Source organism: Pleurodeles waltl, chromosome 4_1 (genome assembly GCF_031143425.1).
Source record: "Pleurodeles waltl isolate 20211129_DDA chromosome 4_1, aPleWal1.hap1.20221129, whole genome shotgun sequence".
Taxonomy (NCBI): domain Eukaryota; kingdom Metazoa; phylum Chordata; class Amphibia; order Caudata; family Salamandridae; genus Pleurodeles; species Pleurodeles waltl.
The window spans coordinates 167,655,756-167,680,356 of record NC_090442.1 but is presented as its reverse complement, the minus strand read 5'-3'; the positions used below and the strand labels follow the sequence as shown (position 1 = coordinate 167,680,356).

Genomic DNA, 24,601 nt, shown 5'->3' with positions numbered 1-24,601 from the left:
CTAATCCTTTACTCCTCAGTGGAGAATCCAAAGCCCTCAATCAGGGTACCCTTCATGAGGTCATAAGATTCTGCATCTTGTCCAGAGAGTGTGAGGAGTCTATCCCTACACTTTCCTGTGAACATTTCCCAAAGGAGAGCACCCCAGTGAGATCTGTTCACTTTTCTGGTTACACAAGCCCTCTCAAAAGCTGTGAACCATTTGGTGATGTCATCACCATCTTCATATTTAGTTACAATCCCTTTAGGGATTTTCAACATGTCAGGAGAATCTCTGACCCTATTTATGTTGCTGCCACCATTGATGGGTCCTAGGCCCATCTCTTGTCTTTCCCTTTCTATGGCTAGGATCTGTTTTTCCAAAGCCAATCTTTTGGCCATCCTGGCTAACTGGATGTCCTCTTCACTGGAGTTATCCTCAGTGATTTCAGAGATGTTGGTCCCTCCTGTGAGGGGAACAGCATCTCTGACTATTATGTTTGGAGACAGGGCTTGAGAGGCCCTGCTCTCCCTAAATAGGACTGGTAGGGGGGAATTTTCTTCCAAGTCACTATCTTCATCCTCTGTGTTGCCATCCTCAGAGGGGTTGGCCTTTGCAAACTCTGCCAACAGCTCCTGGAGCTGTAGTTTGGAAGGTCTGGGGCCCATTGTTATTTTCTTTATTTTACAGAGTGACCTTAGCTCCCTCATCTTAAGATGGAGGTAAGGTGTGGTGTCGAGTTCCACCACATTCACATCTGTAGTAGACATTATGCTTCTAAAAGTTGGAATACTTTTTAAGAAACTAAAACTGGTTCTAGAATCTAATTCAAACTTTTACCAAACTTTTAAACTCTAAAAGAAATGCTAACAGGGACTAACACAAGGCCCTAGCAGGACTTTTAAGAATTTAGAAAACTTTTCAAATTGCAAAAACAATTTCTAATGACAATTTTTGGAATTTGTCGTGTGATCAGGTATTGGCTGAGTAGTCCAGCAAATGCAAAGTCTTGTACCCCACCGCTGATCCACCAATGTAGGAAGTTGGCTCTGTATGTGCTATTTCAAAGTAAGGAATAGCATGCACAGAGTCCAAGGGTTCCCCTTAGAGGTAAAATAGTGGTAAAAATAGATAATACTAATGCTCTATTTTGTGGTAGTGTGGTCGAGCAGTAGGCTTATCCAAGGAGTAGTGTTAAGCATTTGTTGTACATACACATAGACAATAAATGAGGTACACACACTCAGAGACAAATCCAGCCAATAGGTTTTTATATAGAAAAATATATTTTCTTAGTTTATTTTAAGAACCACAGGTTCAAATTCTACATGTAATATCTCATTCGAAAGGTATTGCAGGTAAGTACTTTAGGAACTTCAAATCATCAAAATTGCATGTATACTTTTCAAGTTATTCACAAATAGCTGTTTTAAAAGTGGACACAGTGCAATTTTCACAGTTCCTAGGGGAGGTAAGTATTTGTTAGGTTAACCAGGTAAGTAAGACACTTACAGGGCTTAGTTCTTGGTCCAAGGTAGCCCACCGTTGGGGGTTCAGAGCAACCCCAAAGTCACCACACCAGCAGCTCAGGGCCGGTCAGGTGCAGAGTTCAAAGTGGTGCCCAAAACACATAGGCTAGAATGGAGAGAAGGGGGTGCCCCGGTTCCGGTCTGCTTGCAGGTAAGTACCCGCGTCTTCGGAGGGCAGACCAGGGGGGTTTTGTAGGGCACCGGGGGGGACACAAGCCCACACAGAAATTTCACCCTCAGCAGCGCGGTGGCGGCCGGGTGCAGTGTAGAAACAAGCGTCGGGTTTGTAATGGAAGTCAATGGGAGATCTAGGGATCTCTTCAGCGCTGCAGGCAGGCAAGGGGGGGGGTTCCTCGGGGAAACCTCCACTTGGGCAAGGGAGAGGGACTCCTGGGGGTCACTTCTCCAGTGAAAGTCCGGTCCTTCAGGTCCTGGGGGCTGCGGGTGCAGGGTCTCTCCCAGGTGTCGGGACTTAGGATTCAAAGAGTCGCGGTCAGGGGAACCCTCGGGATTCCCTCTGCAGGCGGCGCTGTGGGGGCTCAGGGGGGACAGGTTTTTGTACTCACAGTCTTAGAGTAGTCCTGGGGTCCCTCCTGAGGTGTTGGATCGCCACCAGCCGAGTCGGGGTCGCCGGGTGCAGTGTTGCAAGTCTCACGCTTCTTGCGGGGAGCTTGCAGGGTTCTTTAAAGCTGCTGGAAACAAAGTTGCAGCTTTTCTTGGAGCAGGTCCGCTGTCCTCTGGAGTTTCTTGTCTTTTCGAAGCAGGGGCAGTCCTCAGAGGATGTCGAGGTCGCTGGTCCCTTTGGAAGGCATCGCTGGAGCAGGATCTTTGGAAGGCAGGAGACAGGCCGGTGAGTTTCTGGAGCCAAGGCAGTTGTCGTCTTCTGGTCTTCCTCTGCAGGGGTTTTCAGCTAGGCAGTCCTTCTTGTAGTTGCAGGAATCTAATTTTCTAGGGTTCAGGGTAGCCCTTAAATACTAAATTTAAGGGCGTGTTTAGGTCTGGGGGGTTAGTAGCCAATGGCTACTAGCCCTGAGGGTGGGTACACCCTCTTTGTGCCTCCTCCCAAGGGGAGGGGGTCACAATCCTAACCCTATTGGGGGAATCCTCCATCTGCAAGATGGAGGATTTCTAAAAGTCAGAGTCACCTCAGCTCAGGACACCTTAGGGGCTGTCCTGACTGGCCAGTGACTCCTCCTTGTTGCTTTCTTTGTTCCCTCCAGCCTTGCCGCCAAAAGTGGGGGCCGTGGCCGGAGGGGGCGGGCAACTCCACTAAGCTGGAGTGCCCTGCTGGGCTGTGACAAAGGGGTGAGCCTTTGAGGCTCACCGCCAGGTGTCACAGCTCCTGCCTGGGGGAGGTGTTAGCATCTCCACCCAGTGCAGGCTTTGTTACTGGCCTCAGAGTGACAAAGGCACTCTCCCCATGGGGCCAGCAACATGTCTCTGGTGTGGCAGGCTGCTGGAACTAGTCAGCCTACACAGACAGTCGGTTAAGTTTCAGGGGGCACCTCTAAGGTGCCCTCTGGGGTGTATTTTGCAATAAAATGTACACTGGCATCAGTGTGCATTTATTGTGCTGAGAAGTTTGATACCAAACTTCCCAGTTTTCAGTGTAGCCATTATGGTGCTGTGGAGTTCGTGTTTGACAGACTCCCAGACCATATACTCTTATGGCTACCCTGCACTTACAATGTCTAAGGTTTTGCTTAGACACTGTAGGGGTACCATGCTCATGCACTGGTACCCTCACCTATGGTATAGTGCACCCTGCCTTAGGGCTGTAAGGCCTGCTAGAGGGGTGTCTTACCTATACTGCATAGGCAGTGAGAGGCTGGCATGGCACCCTGAGGGGAGTGCCATGTCGACTTACTCGTTTTGTCCTCACTAGCACACACAAGCTGGCAAGCAGTGTGTCTGTGCTGAGTGAGAGGTCTCCAGGGTGGCACAAGACATGCTGCAGCCCTTAGAGACCTTCCTTGGCATCAGGGCCCTTGGTACTAGAAGTACCAGTTACAAGGGACTTATCTGGATGCCAGGGTCTGCCAATTGTGGATACAAAAGTACAGGTTAGGGAAAGAACACTGGTGCTGGGGCCTGGTTAGCAGGCCTCAGCACACTTTCAATTGTAAACATAGCATCAGCAAAGGCAAAAAGTCAGGGGGCAACCATGCCAAGGAGGCATTTCCTTACACAACCCCCCCCCCAAACGAAAGAGGATGAGACTAACCTTTCCCAAGAGAGTCTTCATTTTCTAAGTGGAAGAACCTGGAAAGGCCATCTGCATTGGCATGGGCAGTCCCAGGTCTGTGTTCCACTATAAAGTCCATTCCCTGTAGGGAGATGGACCACCTCAACAGTTTAGGATTTTCACCTTTCATTTGCATCAGCCATTTGAGAGGTCTGTGGTCAGTTTGAACTAGGAAGTGAGTCCCAAAGAGGTATGGTCTCAGCTTCTTCAGGGACCAAACCACAGCAAAGGCCTCCCTCTCAATGGCACTCCAACGCTGCTCCCTGGGGAGTAACCTCCTGCTAATGAAAGCAACAGGCTGGTCAAGGCCATCATCATTTGTTTGGGACAAAACTGCCCCTATCCCATGTTCAGAGGCATCAGTCTGCACAATGAACTGCTTAGAATAATCTGGAGCTTTTAGAACTGGTGCTGAGCACATTGCTTGTTTCAGGGTGTCAAAGGCCTGTTGGCATTCCACAGTCCAGTTCACTTTCTTGGGCATTTTCTTGGAGGTGAGTTCAGTGAGGGCTGTCACAATGGATCCATATCCCTTCACAAACCTCCTGTAATACCCAGTCAAGCCAAGGAATGCCCTGACTTGAGTCTGGGTTTTTGGAGCTACCCAGTCCAGAATAGTCTGGATCTTGGGTTGGAGTGGCTGAACTTGGCCTCCACCTACAAGGTGGCCCAAGTAAACCACAGTTCCCTGCCCTATCTGGCATTTGTATGCCTTGATAGAGAGGCCTGCAGATTGCAGAGCCTTCAAAACCTTCTTCAGGTGGACCAGGTGATCCTGCCAGGTGGAGCTAAAGACAGCAATATCATCAAGATAAGCTGTGCTAAAGGACTCCAAGCCAGCAAGGACTTGATTCACCAACCTTTGGAAGGTGGCAGGGGCATTCTTTAAACCAAAGGGCATAACAGTAAACTGATAATGCCCATCAGGTGTGGAGAATGCTGTTTTCTCTTTTGCTCCAGGTGCCATTTTTATTTGCCAGTACCCTGCTGTCAAGTCAAAGGTACTTAAGAATTTGGCAGCACCTAATTTATCTATGAGCTCATCAGCTCTTGGAATTGGATGAGCATCTGTCTTGGTGACAGAATTGAGCCCTCTGTAGTCCACACAAAACCTCATCTCTTTCTTTCCATCTTTGGTGTGAGGTTTGGGGACTAAGACCACTGGGCTAGCCCAGGGGCTGTCAGAGCGCTCAATTACTCCCAATTCCAGCATCTTGTGGACTTCCACCTTGATGCTTTCCTTAACATGGTCAGACTGTCTAAAGATTTTGTTTTTGACAGGCATGCTGTCTCCTGTGTCCACATCATGGGTACACAGGTGTGACTGACCAGGGGTTAAGGAGAAGAGTTCAGGAAACTGTTGTAGGACTCTCCTACAATCAGCTTGCTGTTGGCCAGAGAGGGTGTCTGAGTAGATCACTCCATCTACTGTGCCATCTTTTGGGTCTGATGACAGAAGATCAGGGAGAGGTTCACTCTCTGCCTCCTGATCCTCATCTGTTACCATCAACAGATTCACATCAGCCCTGTCATGGAAGAGCTTAAGGCGGTTCACATGGATCACCCTCTTGGGGCTCCTGCTTGTGCCCAGGTCCACCAGGTAGGTGACCTGACTCTTCCTTTCTAGCACTGGGTAAGGGCCACTCCATTTGTCCTGGAGTGCCCTGGGAGCCACAGGCTCCAGAACCCAGACTTTCTGCCCTGGTTGGAACTCAACCAGTGCAGCCTTTTGGTCATACCAAAACTTCTGGAGCTGTTGGCTGGCCTCAAGGTTTTTGGTTGCCTTTTCCATGTACTCTGCCATTCTAGAGCGAAGGCCAAGTACATAGTCCACTATGTCCTGTTTAGGCTCATGGAGAGGTCTCTCCCAGCCTTCTTTAACAAGGGCAAGTGGTCCCCTTACAGGATGTCCAAACAGAAGTTCAAAGGGTGAGAATCCTACTCCCTTCTGTGGCACCTCTCTGTAAGCGAAAAGCAGACATGGCAAGAGGACATCCCATCTCCTTTTGAGTTTTTCTGGGAGCCCCATGATCATGCCTTTTAATGTCTTGTTGAATCTCTCAACCAAGCCATTAGTTTGTGGATGGTATGGTGTAGTGAATTTATAAGTCACTCCACACTCATTCCACATGTGTTTTAGGTATGCTGACATGAAGTTGGTACCTCTGTCAGACACCACCTCCTTAGGGAAACCCACTCTGGTAAAGATACCAATGAGGGCCTTGGCTACTGCAGGGGCAGTAGTCGACCTAAGGGGAATAGCTTCAGGATACCTGGTAGCATGATCCACTACTACCAGGATATACATATTTCCTGAGGCTGTGGGAGGTTCTAGTGGACCAACTATGTCCACACCCACTCTTTCAAAGGGAACCCCCACCACTGGAAGTGGAATGAGGGGGGCCTTTGGATGCCCACCTGCCTTACCACTGGCTTGACAGGTGGGGCAGGAGAGGCAAAACTCCTTAACCATGTTGGACATATTGGGCCAGTAGAAGTGGTTGACTAACCTCTCCCACGTCTTGGTTTGTCCCAAATGTCCAGCAAGGGGAATGTCATGGGCCAATGTCAGGATGAACTTCCTGGACAGCTGAGGCACTACCACTCTCCTAGTGGCACCAGGTTTGGGGTCTCTGGCCTCAGTGTACAGGAGTCCATCTTCCCAATAGACCCTATGTGTTCCATTTTTCTTGCCTTTGGACTCTTCAGCAGCTTGCTGCCTAAGGCCTTCAAGAGAGGGACAGGTTTCTTGTCCCTTACACAGCTCCTCCCTTGAGGGTCCCCCTGGGCCTAAGAGCTCAACCTGGTAAGGTTCAAGCTCCAAAGGCTCAGTTCCTTCAGAGGGCAGAACTTCTTCCTGAGAAGAGCGGTTCCCTTTCTTTTGCTGTGTTGCAGTTGGTTTCCCAACTGACTTTCCTGTTCTCTTGGTAGGCTGGGCCATTCTTCCAGACTCCAGCTCTACTTGTTCACCCTGTGCCTTGCATTGTGCTCTTGTTTTCACACACACCAGTTCAGGGATACCCAGCATTGCTGCATGGGTTTTTAGTTCTACCTCAGCCCATGCTGAGGACTCCAGGTCATTTCCAAGCAGACAGTCCACTGGGATATTTGAGGAGACCACCACCTGTTTCAGGCCATTGACCCCTCCCCATTCTAAAGTAACCATTGCCATGGGATGTACTTTTCTCTGATTGTCAGCGTTGGTGACTGTGTACGTTTTTCCAGTCAGGTATTGGCCAGGGGAAACCAGTTTCTCTGTCACCATGGTGACACTGGCACCTGTATCCCTCAGGCCCTCTATTCTAGTCCCATTAATTAAGAGTTGCTGTCTGTATTTTTGCATGTTAGGCGGCCAGACAGCTAGTGTGGCTAAATCCACCCCACCCTCAGAAACTAGAGTAGCTTCAGTGTGGACCCTGATTTGCTCTGGGCACACTGTTGATCCCACTTGGAGACTAGCCATACCAGTGTTACCTGGATGGGAGTTTGGAGTGGAACCTTTCTTGGGACAGGCCTTGTCTCCAGTTTGGTGTCCATGCTGTTTACAGCTATGACACCAGGCCTTTTTGGGATCAAAGTTTTTACCCTTGTACCCATTGTTTTGTGAAGAGGCTCTGGGCCCACCCTCCTGTGCAGGTTTTTGGGGGCCTGTAGAAGACTCTTTACTATTTTTAGTTTTGGTTGTCTCATCACCCTTCCCCTGGGGAGTCTTTGTGACCCCTTTCTTTTGGTCACCCCCTGTTGAAGTCTTGGACACCCTTGTCTTGACCCAATGGTCCGCCTTCTTTCCCAATTCTTGGGGAGAAATTGGTCCTAGGTCTACCAGATGCTGATGCAGTTTATCATTGAAACAATTACTTAACAGGTGTTCTTTCACAAATAAATTGTACAGCCCATCATAATTACTTACACCACTGCCTTGAATCCAACCATCTAGTGTTTTCACTGAGTAGTCTACAAAGTCAACCCAGGTCTGGCTCGAGGATTTTTGAGCCCCCCTGAATCTAATCCTTTACTCCTCAGTGGAGAATCCAAAGCCCTCAATCAGGGTACCCTTCATGAGGTCATAAGATTCTGCATCTTGTCCAGAGAGTGTGAGGAGTCTATCCCTACACTTTCCTGTGAACATTTCCCAAAGGAGAGCACCCCAGTGAGATCTGTTCACTTTTCTGGTTACACAAGCCCTCTCAAAAGCTGTGAACCATTTGGTGATGTCATCACCATCTTCATATTTAGTTACAATCCCTTTAGGGATTTTCAACATGTCAGGAGAATCTCTGACCCTATTTATGTTGCTGCCACCATTGATGGGTCCTAGGCCCATCTCTTGTCTTTCCCTTTCTATGGCTAGGATCTGTTTTTCCAAAGCCAATCTTTTGGCCATCCTGGCTAACTGGATGTCCTCTTCACTGGAGTTATCCTCAGTGATTTCAGAGATGTTGGTCCCTCCTGTGAGGGGAACAGCATCTCTGACTATTATGTTTGGAGACAGGGCTTGAGAGGCCCTGCTCTCCCTAAATAGGACTGGTAGGGGGGAATTTTCTTCCAAGTCACTATCTTCATCCTCTGTGTTGCCATCCTCAGAGGGGTTGGCCTTTGCAAACTCTGCCAACAGCTCCTGGAGCTGTAGTTTGGAAGGTCTGGGGCCCATTGTTATTTTCTTTATTTTACAGAGTGACCTTAGCTCCCTCATCTTAAGATGGAGGTAAGGTGTGGTGTCGAGTTCCACCACATTCACATCTGTAGTAGACATTATGCTTCTAAAAGTTGGAATACTTTTTAAGAAACTAAAACTGGTTCTAGAATCTAATTCAAACTTTTACCAAACTTTTAAACTCTAAAAGAAATGCTAACAGGGACTAACACAAGGCCCTAGCAGGACTTTTAAGAATTTAGAAAACTTTTCAAATTGCAAAAACAATTTCTAATGACAATTTTTGGAATTTGTCGTGTGATCAGGTATTGGCTGAGTAGTCCAGCAAATGCAAAGTCTTGTACCCCACCGCTGATCCACCAATGTAGGAAGTTGGCTCTGTATGTGCTATTTCAAAGTAAGGAATAGCATGCACAGAGTCCAAGGGTTCCCCTTAGAGGTAAAATAGTGGTAAAAATAGATAATACTAATGCTCTATTTTGTGGTAGTGTGGTCGAGCAGTAGGCTTATCCAAGGAGTAGTGTTAAGCATTTGTTGTACATACACATAGACAATAAATGAGGTACACACACTCAGAGACAAATCCAGCCAATAGGTTTTTATATAGAAAAATATATTTTCTTAGTTTATTTTAAGAACCACAGGTTCAAATTCTACATGTAATATCTCATTCGAAAGGTATTGCAGGTAAGTACTTTAGGAACTTCAAATCATCAAAATTGCATGTATACTTTTCAAGTTATTCACAAATAGCTGTTTTAAAAGTGGACACAGTGCAATTTTCACAGTTCCTAGGGGAGGTAAGTATTTGTTAGGTTAACCAGGTAAGTAAGACACTTACAGGGCTTAGTTCTTGGTCCAAGGTAGCCCACCGTTGGGGGTTCAGAGCAACCCCAAAGTCACCACACCAGCAGCTCAGGGCCGGTCAGGTGCAGAGTTCAAAGTGGTGCCCAAAACACATAGGCTAGAATGGAGAGAAGGGGGTGCCCCGGTTCCGGTCTGCTTGCAGGTAAGTACCCGCGTCTTCGGAGGGCAGACCAGGGGGGTTTTGTAGGGCACCGGGGGGGACACAAGCCCACACAGAAATTTCACCCTCAGCAGCGCGGTGGCGGCCGGGTGCAGTGTAGAAACAAGCGTCGGGTTTGTAATGGAAGTCAATGGGAGATCTAGGGATCTCTTCAGCGCTGCAGGCAGGCAAGGGGGGGGGGGTTCCTCGGGGAAACCTCCACTTGGGCAAGGGAGAGGGACTCCTGGGGGTCACTTCTCCAGTGAAAGTCCGGTCCTTCAGGTCCTGGGGGCTGCGGGTGCAGGGTCTCTCCCAGGTGTCGGGACTTAGGATTCAAAGAGTCGCGGTCAGGGGAAGCCTCGGGATTCCCTCTGCAGGCGGCGCTGTGGGGGCTCAGGGGGGGACAGGTTTTTGTACTCACAGTCTTAGAGTAGTCCTGGGGTCCCTCCTGAGGTGTTGGATCGCCACCAGCCGAGTCGGGGTCGCCGGGTGCAGTGTTGCAAGTCTCACGCTTCTTGCGGGGAGCTTGCAGGGTTCTTTAAAGCTGCTGGAAACAAAGTTGCAGCTTTTCTTGGAGCAGGTCCGCTGTCCTCGGGAGTTTCTTGTCTTTTCGAAGCAGGGGCAGTCCTCAGAGGATGTCGAGGTCGCTGGTCCCTTTGGAAGGCGTCGCTGGAGCAGGATCTTTGGAAGGCAGGAGACAGGCCGGTGAGTTTCTGGAGCCAAGGCAGTTGTCGTCTTCTGGTCTTCCTCTGCAGGGGTTTTCAGCTAGGCAGTCCTTCTTCTTGTAGTTGCAGGAATCTAATTTTCTAGGGTTCAGGGTAGCCCTTAAATACTAAATTTAAGGGCGTGTTTAGGTCTGGGGGGTTAGTAGCCAATGGCTACTAGCCCTGAGGGTGGGTACACCCTCTTTGTGCCTCCTCCCAAGGGGAGGGGGTCACAATCCTAACCCTATTGGGGGAATCCTCCATCTGCAAGATGGAGGATTTCTAAAAGTCAGAGTCACCTCAGCTCAGGACACCTTAGGGGCTGTCCTGACTGGCCAGTGACTCCTCCTTGTTGCTTTCTTTGTTCCCTCCAGCCTTGCCGCCAAAAGTGGGGGCCGTGGCCGGAGGGGGCGGGCAACTCCACTAAGCTGGAGTGCCCTGCTGGGCTGTGACAAAGGGGTGAGCCTTTGAGGCTCACCGCCAGGTGTCACAGCTCCTGCCTGGGGGAGGTGTTAGCATCTCCACCCAGTGCAGGCTTTGTTACTGGCCTCAGAGTGACAAAGGCACTCTCCCCATGGGGCCAGCAACATGTCTCTGGTGTGGCAGGCTGCTGGAACTAGTCAGCCTACACAGACAGTCGGTTAAGTTTCAGGGGGCACCTCTAAGGTGCCCTCTGGGGTGTATTTTGCAATAAAATGTACACTGGCATCAGTGTGCATTTATTGTGCTGAGAAGTTTGATACCAAACTTCCCAGTTTTCAGTGTAGCCATTATGGTGCTGTGGAGTTCGTGTTTGACAGACTCCCAGACCATATACTCTTATGGCTACCCTGCACTTACAATGTCTAAGGTTTTGCTTAGACACTGTAGGGGTACCATGCTCATGCACTGGTACCCTCACCTATGGTATAGTGCACCCTGCCTTAGGGCTGTAAGGCCTGCTAGAGGGGTGTCTTACCTATACTGCATAGGCAGTGAGAGGCTGGCATGGCACCCTGAGGGGAGTGCCATGTCGACTTACTCGTTTTGTCCTCACTAGCACACACAAGCTGGCAAGCAGTGTGTCTGTGCTGAGTGAGAGGTCTCCAGGGTGGCACAAGACATGCTGCAGCCCTTAGAGACCTTCCTTGGCATCAGGGCCCTTGGTACTAGAAGTACCAGTTACAAGGGACTTATCTGGATGCCAGGGTCTGCCAATTGTGGATACAAAAGTACAGGTTAGGGAAAGAACACTGGTGCTGGGGCCTGGTTAGCAGGCCTCAGCACACTTTCAATTGTAAACATAGCATCAGCAAAGGCAAAAAGTCAGGGGGCAACCATGCCAAGGAGGCATTCCTTACATGAAGCAAAAACTACTATTGCATGTTTCTTCAATAGGTAACAAGAGTTAACAGAGACAACTGGTCTGGAGTCTGCCTCATAAACCAAAGCGCCTCGACGCTTCCATCCATGCAATCACTCATCTTCCAATGCCCTCTGTCATTAATCCTCCACTCGCGCATCTGTTCATCCAACCATTGCCTCATTCTTGCATTCACCCACTCGCCTATCTACAGCAGTGCAGACACAAACTCACCTGCCGTAAAAAGGCCCTTTCAGTCATAAGCCAGTGATTGTTTTATTTAACACCAGCAATGTTTTTCTGCCAGTGGCTCCCTTATGGGATAGCGCCGAGTTGCAACCAGCTATAAGTTCCAATCTTAAAGCAGTTTTAAGGGTCCGCACCAGCAGAAGGGTCCTTTCTAAGGAAAAATACACAAGTTATTTCTGTTTGCTGTGGAGACAGCGAACAGCAGCTGCCGTAACTCTTTAGGCTATAGGCAGGGCATTAAATAGTGGGACCTGCTGGTACTCGGACCCAGCAGTAATTAAAAACTTAGTTTCATATAAGTCCCTAACTTTACAAGCAAAGACAAGGATTTTAAAATCTTTTTTAGTGTCCGCGATGGTGTCCCTATTTAAATTTCATGTTTTACTCCATCTTGCCTCTCTTAAGCGGATATGCTGTTTCCGGATGGAACGGTTCTATAGTGTTTTCATTCAATTTATGAGGCTTGTGCAGTGCCCGCTGTAATCGGAGTCACCTACGGGTGCCTTGGTGAGTAGATGGAGAGTACGGCTATGTATGACTGGGCACGAGTTAGAGCTCTGGTGTTGAGGCAGAAGGCAGCGTATTTTCTGAATGTGCCCGTCACAGGGTCTCCTTGCCTCACTGAGCAGAGCACAGACCAATGGTCCCATATGTGGCAGTTTTAATTGCCATTTTATGAGCAAGTTTGCGAAGGGCTATACACAGCTGTGAAATACGGATAGCAGCAAGGGAAAAGAAAATGAGTGTTCCAGGTCCGCAGAGAGAGGGCGTGGTGAATGGGAAGTGACAATGTATTATATGCAGAAGGACAGAATAGCGATGAAGATGTGTGTGAGGTGTACAGACGGGAATTCAGAAGAGTAGGGAGAAAAGGATGTAAAGTACTTGAGCGAGATACTGCACAGGAACGTGGTAAAGGGAGTAAAAGAGTGGCTGAGACACACTGAAAACCACTACCTCTTCTGCAGAACTTTGTCATTGTCTCAGAATGGAAACGTTTTTAATTCTAATCATCAACAGCATTATCAATATTGTTACACTTTTATTTTGTATGCTACTAACAAGCACTGACAAAGTCAATAGGTTTGGCTCATACTAGGCATATGTCCATTGTTGAGAAGTATATCTGAGTGCAGTGCTGAGAATGATGGGATTCAGCTGGGATCCCATATCCGGCAACTCTATTAAACTGTGCCTGGCCAGCCCCAGTGAAATAGGCTGAATATGTCCCGGTGTAATCTGCTGAGACTGGGACACTTTGTTAAATTATGCATATTAGTTCAGCGCACTATCAGCAGTAGGGTATTCTGGCGCTGAGCGGTTAAGAATCTAGCCAAAACTAGGGCCTACTGGGACTACACGATAAGCCAGGTCTTAACCACTATATGTTCTCTACTTTCTGTTCAGAGCAGCAACCTGCGTGGAGTAAGGGTGGTTTCTTATTTTGTCTTCAAGCTGGACCCAGTACAAGTGCCTCAATTAAAGAACAAGCATCCATCCCTTAGTTAGAAGGCTCTCATCCAAGCTAGGAGCTATCAGGAGCTTAACTCCAAGCTTAACTCCAAGATGCCAATGCAATGGAGGGATGCACTCAGCTTGTTATTACTTCACAAGTGCTTGAGAAAAACTATGATTTGGAGGCACGTTTCTGACTTTGTATGTAACTTATGCATGCACTGAAAGAATATCAGATGTGTCCACGTGAGTAATAACATTAAAAGCACTTACTAGAGTGTATACATCCATTTACAGGAAATGTTACATAAGACAAATAAGGTTAAAAGTTGTAGGTGTCATTCATGCTTATGCGCATTATATGATCATAGTAATGATGTGAAGAAACACAAGCAAGATTTTTAAAACATGACAGTGGTTAGCATTAGGAGTCCTTTTTAAATCAACCTTAAAATTTCAAAACATTGAAGAAAAAAAAACAATACGTTCTAAGCCTATGCCTTGCAATTTGCATGTAGCTCCTCGATGCTGGTTCATAACTCACTGTGCAATATTAGAAAGACTAACTTATGAACTGCAAGTAACAAACGGATCTCTGTTACACAGACTAAGCCCATCAAATACAAGTCTGTGATATATATGTTATGTTGTACTGAGCAGCAGGCACATTAACTCTATGCTATAACTGTGAATAGGCGAAAACCATTTATCTCCAGCAAGTGCACTAACTGCCAATATAATCTTAGTTTTATCACCCTAAAAATTGCTGGGCAGCCAAAGGTGTCGGTAATAGGCACCTTAATTCCATAAGATGTCTTAAAATGCAGTCTGTTTATGACCAATTAAGTAAGCCAGAACAGATCTAATATCACATCGGCCCTGGTTGACGTGATTGCACCAGTCGCAAACTCCAGCCCCTTGCCGCTGCCACACCCTGACATCCAATTCATGGGATCACAGAATAATTTTTTTCTATTTCCAGCACTGTCTGGAAGCCATAGTGGAGTGCACGCAACTAAGCTGGATTTCACTATGATAAACAGACATTTTCTTACTCTGTCCTAAATATGGCTCCATAGTCTTGCGACTTCTACTCCTGAGTGCGTTCTACAAAAAGGTGGTGCAAAGGGAAAAAAAATACTTACTGGCCGTGTAACACTGCCTTTAGGGGAATTTGCCTAATTTTGTGCCAGGACCGACTTCAACCATTTGCCCTTCAGTGTGCCCCGTTTCTTGTCCTGCCAGGCAGATCTTGGATCTCACTCACCATAAAGAAAAATGAATGTCAAAGTCAATCATATTTAGATCAACAAAGACTTAGGCTCTCTTAAAAGCAAGACATGTGACCCTGAATGACACTCACACTCACTTTTGTATTCCATCTTGAGTGTAAAGCCTGGTTACATGCTACTGTGACTAATGTGAAGCACACTCGGAGCACTCACACAACTTGAAAGCTCTACACTTAAGATGACACCATAACCAACACCCACCCACATCCATGCCCTGCAATTCTGAGACTCACCTATTAGCATACTTGAAAAGTGCTTTGAGCGTTCAACAATAAGGGCCTTATTATGACCTTGACGGAGGGGTTTCCTCCATCACAAATGTGACGGATATTCCATCCGCCGTATTACAACCTCCATTGAATATGATGGCATCATAATACGGCGGACAGGATATCCACCACATCTGTGATGGAGAAAACCACTTTGCCAAGGTCGTAATAAGGCCCTAAGTGTAGAAAGCACTACAGAAATGCAAAAATACAGAATTTATCGTTAACTGTAAGGATTTATAACAGGTGGTGTCTACAGAAACCTCAAAATCTGATTCAGAGCCAGTCAAATGTCAGAGAATACTTCAATTATCTTGCTGCTCAGAACGTGGCTGAATCAGTAGGAGCTTATCCACATTTTCATAGGTACCAACCTGCTATAAATCACAGTATTTCTCAATGCATTTTAAAAATAGGTCTCTTGCACTTTCCCCAAGTGCTTTAAATGAATCATGCTTTTTCTTTAAATAGTTATTAGGGAAAGAAGCTACAAATTCTATGTAAAATTCTGTTTAAATTATACTGTGTTTTAAGTAATGTTACTGATTCAGTATGCATTCAAGTTCAACATTTACCAGTTTTTCCTCTATGCTCATGAGAGGGAACTTGTCCCCTGATAACTATAAAACATATTTTAGTTTGATCACTGTTTCTTGTCCACACTGCTTTAAAAAATTCAATTTGTCATTCATGCTTAGAAGAGTAACAAAGGACAACTCCTAACCATATGCAAATATTTCTTTAAATACTCTCAACTTTTGACGACTGGTACTGTAAATTATTACAATTAAAAAGGTGAAAGGCAAACAAAGTAGTTATAAAATATGTATGTTCTTTTCAGACACGTCTGAGCCTCTACTCACTGATCATGCCCCTTCACAGTCCCCATACTTTTCGTATGCACTTCGACGGCTGTTCACCAGGACCCCCACAAAACTTGAATAGCCTGTTGTGTGGATTGATGTTAGGTCAGTGAAGGGGAAAATTGATGTCATCACATCTTCCATCAAAAAATGAACAGTCAGGTATGCCAAACACTCCACTACAACCAAAGACAGAGGATGCAAGCTCCCATGAGAAGGTAGTTTAAAGTCAAAGACCCCAAAAATAGGTGCTGTACATGGCCACAGGCTCTACCTACTAGATCCAACATTATAAGTGATGTTACTTTCACTTCATGGCCATGAAAATAGTCAACAGATGTTGCTGGAGTCTAAACAGATCTTCAAGAATCTTGTTTTTCTTCTTACTTCTTCTATGTATCTTTATGGCCTACCCAGGCTTCTTCATAGCCCTCACTGATCCAGATTCCTGGAGCTGGGCCTGGGCGGTGGTGAGAAATGTGTGGTCAAATAGAGTATCTACAAGAAAGAGCATAATCAGCGGTATTTAACTAGTTCTTCTGATAGATTCTACGCAGATCCCTCAGCTTTAGAATAGTCCTGACAGCTGTCAAGGTCAGACACTATGTGCCAGCACAATGATACAGTTTTCCCTGGTGCTGGGCCCAGTAAGATTTTAGGTTCCACCGCAGAGCCTGCATATGCCACCTGGCATAGTCACTTAGCAGGATGCAGAAGAATAAGAGGCCTAGAAGCTTCAGAGCCACTCTCACTGAATGTCCTGTACTCGTAATTGACAAAAGGCCTTAAACTGCCCCATATCCAGGATGACTGCAATGAAACAGCCTCACAAAGGAGCCAGGTATGTCTGACATGTGTATAGTGAGCCTGAATAACATTAGGAGATGGTCTATGGCTGACAGCAATAAGCCTGCTTTCACCAGCCACTCGTCAGGGTAGGGGAAAACTAGAACACCCAACGGCCGAAAGTGTGCTACAGTCATGGCCATTACTTTCGTGAACACCCAAAGGGCACTAGTGAGACCAAAGGAGTACATGGAAAATTGAAAATGATCCTGACATACCCTGAACCGCAAGTAGATTATGTAGGACTGCGGTATGGTACATGAAAGTAGGAGTGATGCAGGTCCAACTGCACCATCCACTTGCCTGTATCCAGGGTAGATAGAACCAGGACAAGCAAGCATCCTGAATTTGTTGCCTCACAAGAAGCCATTCAGAGGTAGGAGATCCAAAATGGGTTGAAGGACTCAGTCTTCTTTGGCACAAGGAAACAGGAGGATTAACAGCCAATCCCTGATTCTGTGGTCAAAAGAGCCTGCACATCTTAAAGCATGATGGACAGGTGCTGCTCTTAAAGATGCTCTGATGTGGGTGAAAGATATGTTGGGTCGAAAAGGTATGGCAGGACATAGCCTAACTGAACAATCTAAAGGAGCCACCTGTCAGATGTTATATTTTGCCAACCCTGAAGGAAATATCTGGCTCTTGCTCCCACAGGGTGGTCCTGTTCCACTAGGGGCAAACTTAAGTGGCTTGAATAATGATGCCTCGGGCAGGGGACTAGGAAATGTGTTCCCCTTGTGGCCTGAATGTGGTCAGCTCGATCCCAGCCCACAGCCCCAAAAGAAATGAGGTGCCTGTTGCGGGAGTAGTGGCCCTTTGTGATGACGGTACACCAACTCTAGAGTAGCAGAGTAGCATTGAAACGGGTGAAATTACAGGGCTAGAAAGGCCAGAGGAATGGTCAATGGCACGGCTTTCCTTGAGCCATGCCAACGCTGAATCAGCCTTTTCAACAAATACGCGAGCTCAGATAAATGGCATATTCAAACAGGCTACCCCAGCCCAAGAGAAGCCCATGGATCTCATGCCAATGCCTTTTAACATGTGTTTCTATGTATTATGGGTTCATGTTGTACATATGCCTGGTAACTTAGTATTTTATTACCAAAAAATAAATAAAATAAAAACTTACCTAAACGTGCTGTTCATCATAACCATAAGTGCTAAACCATGAACAAAATGTCAGCAATGTATACCTGAACGAGAAGCCAAATGAAGCAAGTAGGTTTTTAGCCACTTCTTAGACTTTTCCAAAAATACTGTGTTGGATCTGAAAGACTGAAAAATAGCAATCCCCTTTGGAACTTAACATTTGTGCGGAATGCATTGAGCATTTTCACTCAAACGTCTAAGGGCATAATGCGTGTTCAACAAAGGAAGAACATCACAGGTTCCACAGGCTTCATTAATGGGTGAACTTCAAAAACAGGAAGCATCTCATAACTGGGAGGCCTTCCTATAAACAGGTTACAATAGGCAGTGGGGGATGAAATTGCTGCCATTAAAACAAAGGGGCATTTTTCCCCCGGAGGCCTAAGCTGGGGTGAAACCTTTGGATCTAAAATAGTTTTAGAGATGTTTCTAATTTGTATTCCTAGAGTAATATTAGTGTTTATCATCACCACAAGACTCTTAACATTTTCTGCTAGTTATGGGATCAGTCACGAGAGGAGGTGGGAATAGGTTTTGTAGGTAGGTTCCATCTTTCAACTAAAAGGAATAATCTCCATTTTCGTGCTATTCACTTGACGCCATGAAAATGTTAAGTGCTATGTGACATTTTGGTAGCTCGTTTGCGATTTCAGTATCATTAATTGTATACAGCTTAGCTAATCCAGATAACATTAGTGTGAGATCCATTTGATTATGTGGTCACCTTCTCCTAAACATATCTAGTGATCCACAGTAACAAATATGCTGGTGGGTAAACAAAGATCATTATGGTCTCAATCTTCATCCACCTACTGTAGAGCATCATTCCAGAGTTCTGCATGTCTGAAATGCAAGAATGTTGATCGGAAAGGAACTGCAAATGGACCATCTCCACTTTTTTCCATGTATGTGTCTATTAATGGAGCCCTCATGATGGCCTGTAATTCTCTGGCCCTGTGAAATCTAAATTCACTTCCTTAGTAAAAGTGCTACAAATCCTGACATTTAGGCTTTAAAGTGCATATATCTCATAGAAAGATTTGAATTTCTTGAACCAATGACTAAAGTAGCTACATGCTCCTTTAAGAGTCACGCAGCAGTGGAATCGACGGAAACATTGGTGGAGTTAAGTTAGAACAAAAAATGAAAACCCCAGTCTCTTCCGTCACAGGGAAGAGAAGAAAAATATGAACATCTATTCCAGCATGGAGCTGAAACAGGAGCGATCCCAACTTAAAAGAAAAGAAAACCCTTATTGAAAGATGGTGAAGGTACATCTGGCGACTCCAGTTTCACAGGCACAGATGGTGTGGTATTTTTCAGGTTATTTTGCTATGGAAAAAATAAGCTTAAAGAGTCCCTGAAAAGTCAAAAAAGAACAATCCCAGAAAGACAGGAGCTGGGAGAGCAAGTGAAGCAACAGGTTGGAACTTACTTGTCGCCAACTTCTGGCATCTCATTTTGACATTCCAAAGCACTGGCTCCCCACAACTCAACTCGAAATCTTTAACACTTTGGAAATAAAGATTAACTTATTCAAAAAACAGCAAAGTCCTCATCACTCAACATACAGCTTCTCGAAGCGGACTGATGTTATGAGAGAGATCAGAGGATAAAGCTGCTACTGATGGACATATCAGATTGTAGGTCTGTTTTACAAACTCAGCAGGTTAGCGCCTTAGTGAAGAGACTGCATGAGAGTGTCTTGGAGATCAGCAACTTACACTACATATACCCTGCCACATGCATTTTTGTAGATAGAGGACCTCCAATAGGCTGTTTTAAGCCGAACAGTGTGTGCGTGTATTATGCATGCATGTGTTATTGCGTGCACAGAGGGCACTGTGGCCTCCTTCAGCAGCAACACCAGAAAGGGGATTTGGTATAAAGTAAAGAGCTTATCTCTTTCCATATCTCACCTCTGGTTGATTCTCAATGTTCACCTTGCCAGGCACCTGTCCTGGTCATTCAGCACTCAGAGGCACACATCCTGCCTTAGTATCCAGGTCTTACCTTCCAAGCCACACTAGGTAACAACTCAGCCTGAGGAGCTTTACTACTTAAACCAAGGAAGGTGTGCTGCAGCGAACATCTGGTGGGGGTGGGGGGATGACACACAGGAACTGGAAGAGGAAAGATCCTGAGACACATGCTGCTTTTGATGGAGGGTACAGAGACATCAGCGGCTGGGAAGGGGGAAAGCACAGCGATGAGAGGTCTATAGTAGAGATGAGTAATGAGAGCTGCAAGTAAGCTGGAGAAAATATCACAATCACAGATCACAAAACGAGGACAGAACAGCCTGAGATAACCACAACAAAACAATCTTCTGCTAACCTGTAAACCAACTTGGCGAAATAGCTACAGAAGGCCGAATCAAGGTGCCGCACACAGCCTAACATTGATTTGCAAAACAAAGGTTAAGTGTTCAAGCACCGACATACATGGTTTGCATCGTCTGTTTCAGGATCTCTTCAACCTGCCACAGGTTGAGTTTAATGAAACTACCTGGTTATCGATTCAAAGGGTGTAATGACAGATTGAGAAACACACACACTAAATTTACATACGGTGCAGTGTTGCCGTTGACTAAGCTATGCATTGTTTGCTAAGCTTTATATACATTATCTCATGTCATTTTCATACTGAAATGCAAGTTCTTGTTTGCTCTTCTAGATCGCACGATATGTTGGAGTTTTGCGTTACGTGTGTCAACGAAAAGGCAATGGTCTCAAACAATGTCTGAAGCAGAACTAACCTTAAGTAAATATTTAAAGTAAGTCAGTGAGACACTGTACCAAGATATCCATGTCTGCCTAGAAGTTCATAAAGATATTTTTTACAACAGGAAAAGCTTTTCCTACTGCAAGAAAGGGGTGCATCAAAACTATTCCATCAGGTGAATATCCCCAAGGATAGGGTACTCGAACATTCAGCCCATACAGATTTTTGAGCAATCAAACTGCTTGTGTCATTGGAAAGAAGATACTCAATTGAACTACAAGCTCAATATTTCTTTGCCCATTGCAAGGCGTTCCACCACTGCATCCAACGTAAAACCTAAGGCCACCACGTCTAAACTTGCACCTCAGAAGAAGGTAAGACTGAGAACCTTGCTTTATATCGACATTCGTAGCCCATGACAGAGGCAGGCAAATGTCAGGTGCTGCAGGGTGTTTGCTGGCCAAATTACAGAATCAATGCTAAATGTCCGTCATGGAGTTTTTAGACAGCATATCCTGGAAGAAACTTAAGACCATAAGCAATACTGGCCAAAAAGTATACATTTACTTAGGCAACTTTCCAACACCAACATACAAGGAAAATATGAATACCCACAAAATATGGCCTAAACAAAAATGGGTTCTCCAAAAGTTTAAAGGATGAAAAGAGAAAAACAGAAATGTGGAGTTAAAATACTTGCTACATAGGAAAACGAGGTACAGCAAAGAGTAGCATACAATAAACATTCTTTTACAATTCTATGAAACAAAAGTTAAATAAAATCATTGTGCTAGTAGGACAGGAAAAAGAATGGAAAGTAAAGGCAAGAGAGTAGGGGAAAGGGTAGGGCTTGAAAAATGTTAAAGTAAGAAAGAGGTGTGGCTTTCAGCAAGCGAGTTCAGCTGCCATTTTGTGTTTTGATACCAAGTTTGCCCTTCAACTCTCAAGGGTTAGTGGACAAGGGCACAGGATGGGAATATTTTAATAAATAATCATGAAGCTGGTTCAGATGTCTTACTCTCTGACACTTAAGATGCACATCATCATTGGATCGGTTAATCTCCTGTCGGATTCATTCACAAGAATGTAGAAGAAATAAGCTCTTCAGAAATTTTATACGAAATCCACAGCTTAGAGCAAACTGATTGATTAAGAACATTACTCAAGCCATGGTGAAATCCAATCAACCTCACAGGAAGGTGGCATTCTGATGTTAAATGTCAACTACAGGTCTCTAAGATTTTCTCTCTAAATTGGAGCTGATTGAACCCAGAGATCTTTTTTTTTTTTTAAACCTTTAAACTGATCCTTTATTCAATTGCTGTTTGATCCCTTGCAACTGCACGTCAACGGTAAATCTATCTTATGCCAAGGATATCCCAACTTTTCTCCCTAGCTTATAACATATTAGTAATTTTTTAGATCAGCCTTCCATCCAGGATTTATCATCAGGTTGTTTATCACACTGTATCTTTCCCCAAGTTCAGCTGAAAAGCTTTTGTGGCGCTGTCAAGGATGCGTGTGAGCTTGTAGGTAGCCCAAAATGTACCATCGACCAAATGGAGATGTTTGAAGAGTAAACCCTTGCATAGCACCTACAATGTTTTCACATATATAAACCTAACATTTATATCTTGATTTAAAAACAGGCTATCAAGAATACAGATTACAATCCTTACTTTAGTCATAAAACAAACAATATAGAAGCAGAGCAGGGTTCCATATAAAATGTATGCTGTGTTTTAGCTTGTATTTTCTTTGCAACAATCCATCTTCAGCGTCCCCGCCCCCCCCCCCCCCCCCGCCTTACATATGTAATTCAATCCTGGCCCCTACCCATCACCATTACAAAATCAAACCTTAGCCATTTCCTATCAAAGAAGAAAAATACATCCAATGTCAATTAAATGGATAAACGTGACTGCCATCAAAGGACATAAACTTCACTAGCTTATGCAGGACATCACTCATGCTTATCTTTATTTGTTATTGTTTCTCTCATAAGAAGGCAAGAGACACAGAGAGGCTGGAAAACAACCCCACAGAGTTAAAAGGGATGAGATCTAAGAAGCACCCCTCAGATACAGATAATGCAACTCTCACTGGTCCCGTCCTGGTCAGTCTTTATGTTGTACTTTGCACAAATATCTAAACCTCCCTAGATGCAGAGGGTGACAAATACTAGTAAATGAGTCACAGGCTTAGACAGCTGACAGTGCAATAAACTAAGTGGGAAATCTAAAACTTTGGCGAGGAGAACATCTCTCAGACGTGAAGCTGATTTGTATTGCCAATGACCCCTCTCCCAGATGCCCATCATCTTTAAATGGGTTTTTACGAAAGCATAAGAAATTATATTTAAAGATGGCCACCTAGCTTCCATGTTCTTGGAAGAGATATATATATATATATATATATATATATATATTCTGCTAAGACAAAGAGGGCCGTATGCATGCCAGTACTTGCCATTTCAAGTTTAATGCACAAAATGTAAACAGCAAGGAGAAATTCGCTGCAGAATTAATCATACTCACATGAAGTCAGACTGAATTCGATGGGACCCACTGGCCATGGATTTGAACTCCACTCCTTCCAGATCAATGTCCCGTGGCAAACACCACTCCACAAGGTTTCCTGAGGAAGAGAGACAGGAATAAAAACACAGTTTAGCATAGACCACAGGAGGGTGTTGGGAGGGCAGGATCTGGACTAGAACAAAAGAGGGTGTGAAACAGATCATTCCATTTCATTCAGCCACGTGACATCATTGCTTTTACCCATCTCCTACTACTAGCTCAGTTCCTGAGGTTATTATGCAGTAGCTTACAGTCTTGCTTTAGACATCGCCTGCCATCAGCGATGACAGGCAGAAAATACGCATATGTTTGGCTTTCGATACAACAGATTCTGCCGCAGGTGTAATTTGTTTCAAATGTATTTCTAAATTAAGTAAAGGGAATCCATAGTGAGCACCCATGTCTCTGAATAAAGAATTTCCCTGCACATTTAATGCCTCAAAACGACATCTATAATCTCAGCAAAATAATAATACTCCCAACAAAGAAAGCAGTAGGTAATAACACATGCATGTGTTAACCCCATGTTTTCAATTGTGTTGCTCAGCTAATATGTACAGTTGTATCAGTATAAAAAACAAGCACTTGCAAAACCAATAGCTCTCGCCTTCACGAGGGAGCGGGAGGGGGAGGGAGAGGGGGGCATGAGGCGTCACAAAGGAAGGGGCAGGAAGTGGGAAGAAACACCAATGGAGGGAGGGTGAGTCCGGGGTGACAGACCACAGAGGTTGGGTGGGAGGGGCTGGAAGCAGGCACATGTACAATGGAGTGTGGAAGGCAAGCTGGTAACAACTGAGCATGAGAGGGAGGGGCTGGAGGCAAGCTGATGAACAATGGCGGGAGGGAGAGGCTGGCACAAGCAAGCAGACAGTAGAGGGTCGGCAGACATGAGGAACACAGGGAAGAGGCAAGAACATAAAGGATACAGCTCAAAAAGATGCCCTCTCCAAGTACATAAAAAAAAAAAAAGTAGCGCCCCTCAAAAAAAAAGGAGCAGAGGAAGAACGTGAGTTATGCATCCATGCTCCAGGAGAGCGACAAACACCTGAAGAGAAAGGAAGGAAATCAGTCTGGACAATGACGTCAACTAATGGTAAGCAATGGGCGGTCTCTGAGCCCACTATTAGTAAACAAAAAAACTAGAAGAGACAATGCATAGCATTCTAGGTGAGACCTACAAAAAAAATTAACACACCAATTAATGTTGCAAGGGTATGTTACAGATTTTATGAAGCGCATAGCTGCCCCAGCACCCAGGCTTCCCAACGCTAGTCACAAAATATAAACCTGCTACAGCAGCTGCCAGGGGGGCAAAATGCCAAAAAAAAAGTCCTAAGAAGAAAAGTGGCAGGTCTTCAGAATTTTCATAAAGGACAAGTGGTTTTGGAAGTTTCTGAAAGAAGAGGGAAGTACATTCCTGAGAACTGGAGCTTTTGCTGGAAATAAGTAGCCTCCCACTTTTACTTTCTTAACGTGAGGAATAGTGTCCTACTTAAGGTTGGCTGGAGCACAGGGGCCGTAAAGGTCGATACAGGGATAGCAAACTAAACAGAATGGGGGGCCCCTGGAAGAATAGGATTTTATGGGCAGTACATAAGGTGTTAAAGTGCACACCCTTCTCCACAGGGAGCCAATGGAGTTTGCTAAGGAGAATTTTCAGAGAGAGAATAAGCTAGCCGTGGTATTTGGAAGCCGCTAGAGTCTAATGATCAC

At 45.3% G+C, this 24,601-nt stretch overlaps 1 protein-coding gene across 1 annotated transcript in view; it reads right to left on the bottom strand.

Annotated features, from left to right (window-relative positions):
- Positions 1-24,601, bottom strand: part of DENND11 (DENN domain containing 11) — a 139,223-nt gene that overhangs the window by 91,701 nt on the left and 22,921 nt on the right. The window contains exon 2 of the mRNA XM_069227973.1: positions 22,847-22,946. Within this exon, the coding sequence (XP_069084074.1) occupies positions 22,847-22,946 (100 nt within the window). The remainder of the gene's footprint in view (positions 1-22,846; positions 22,947-24,601) is intronic.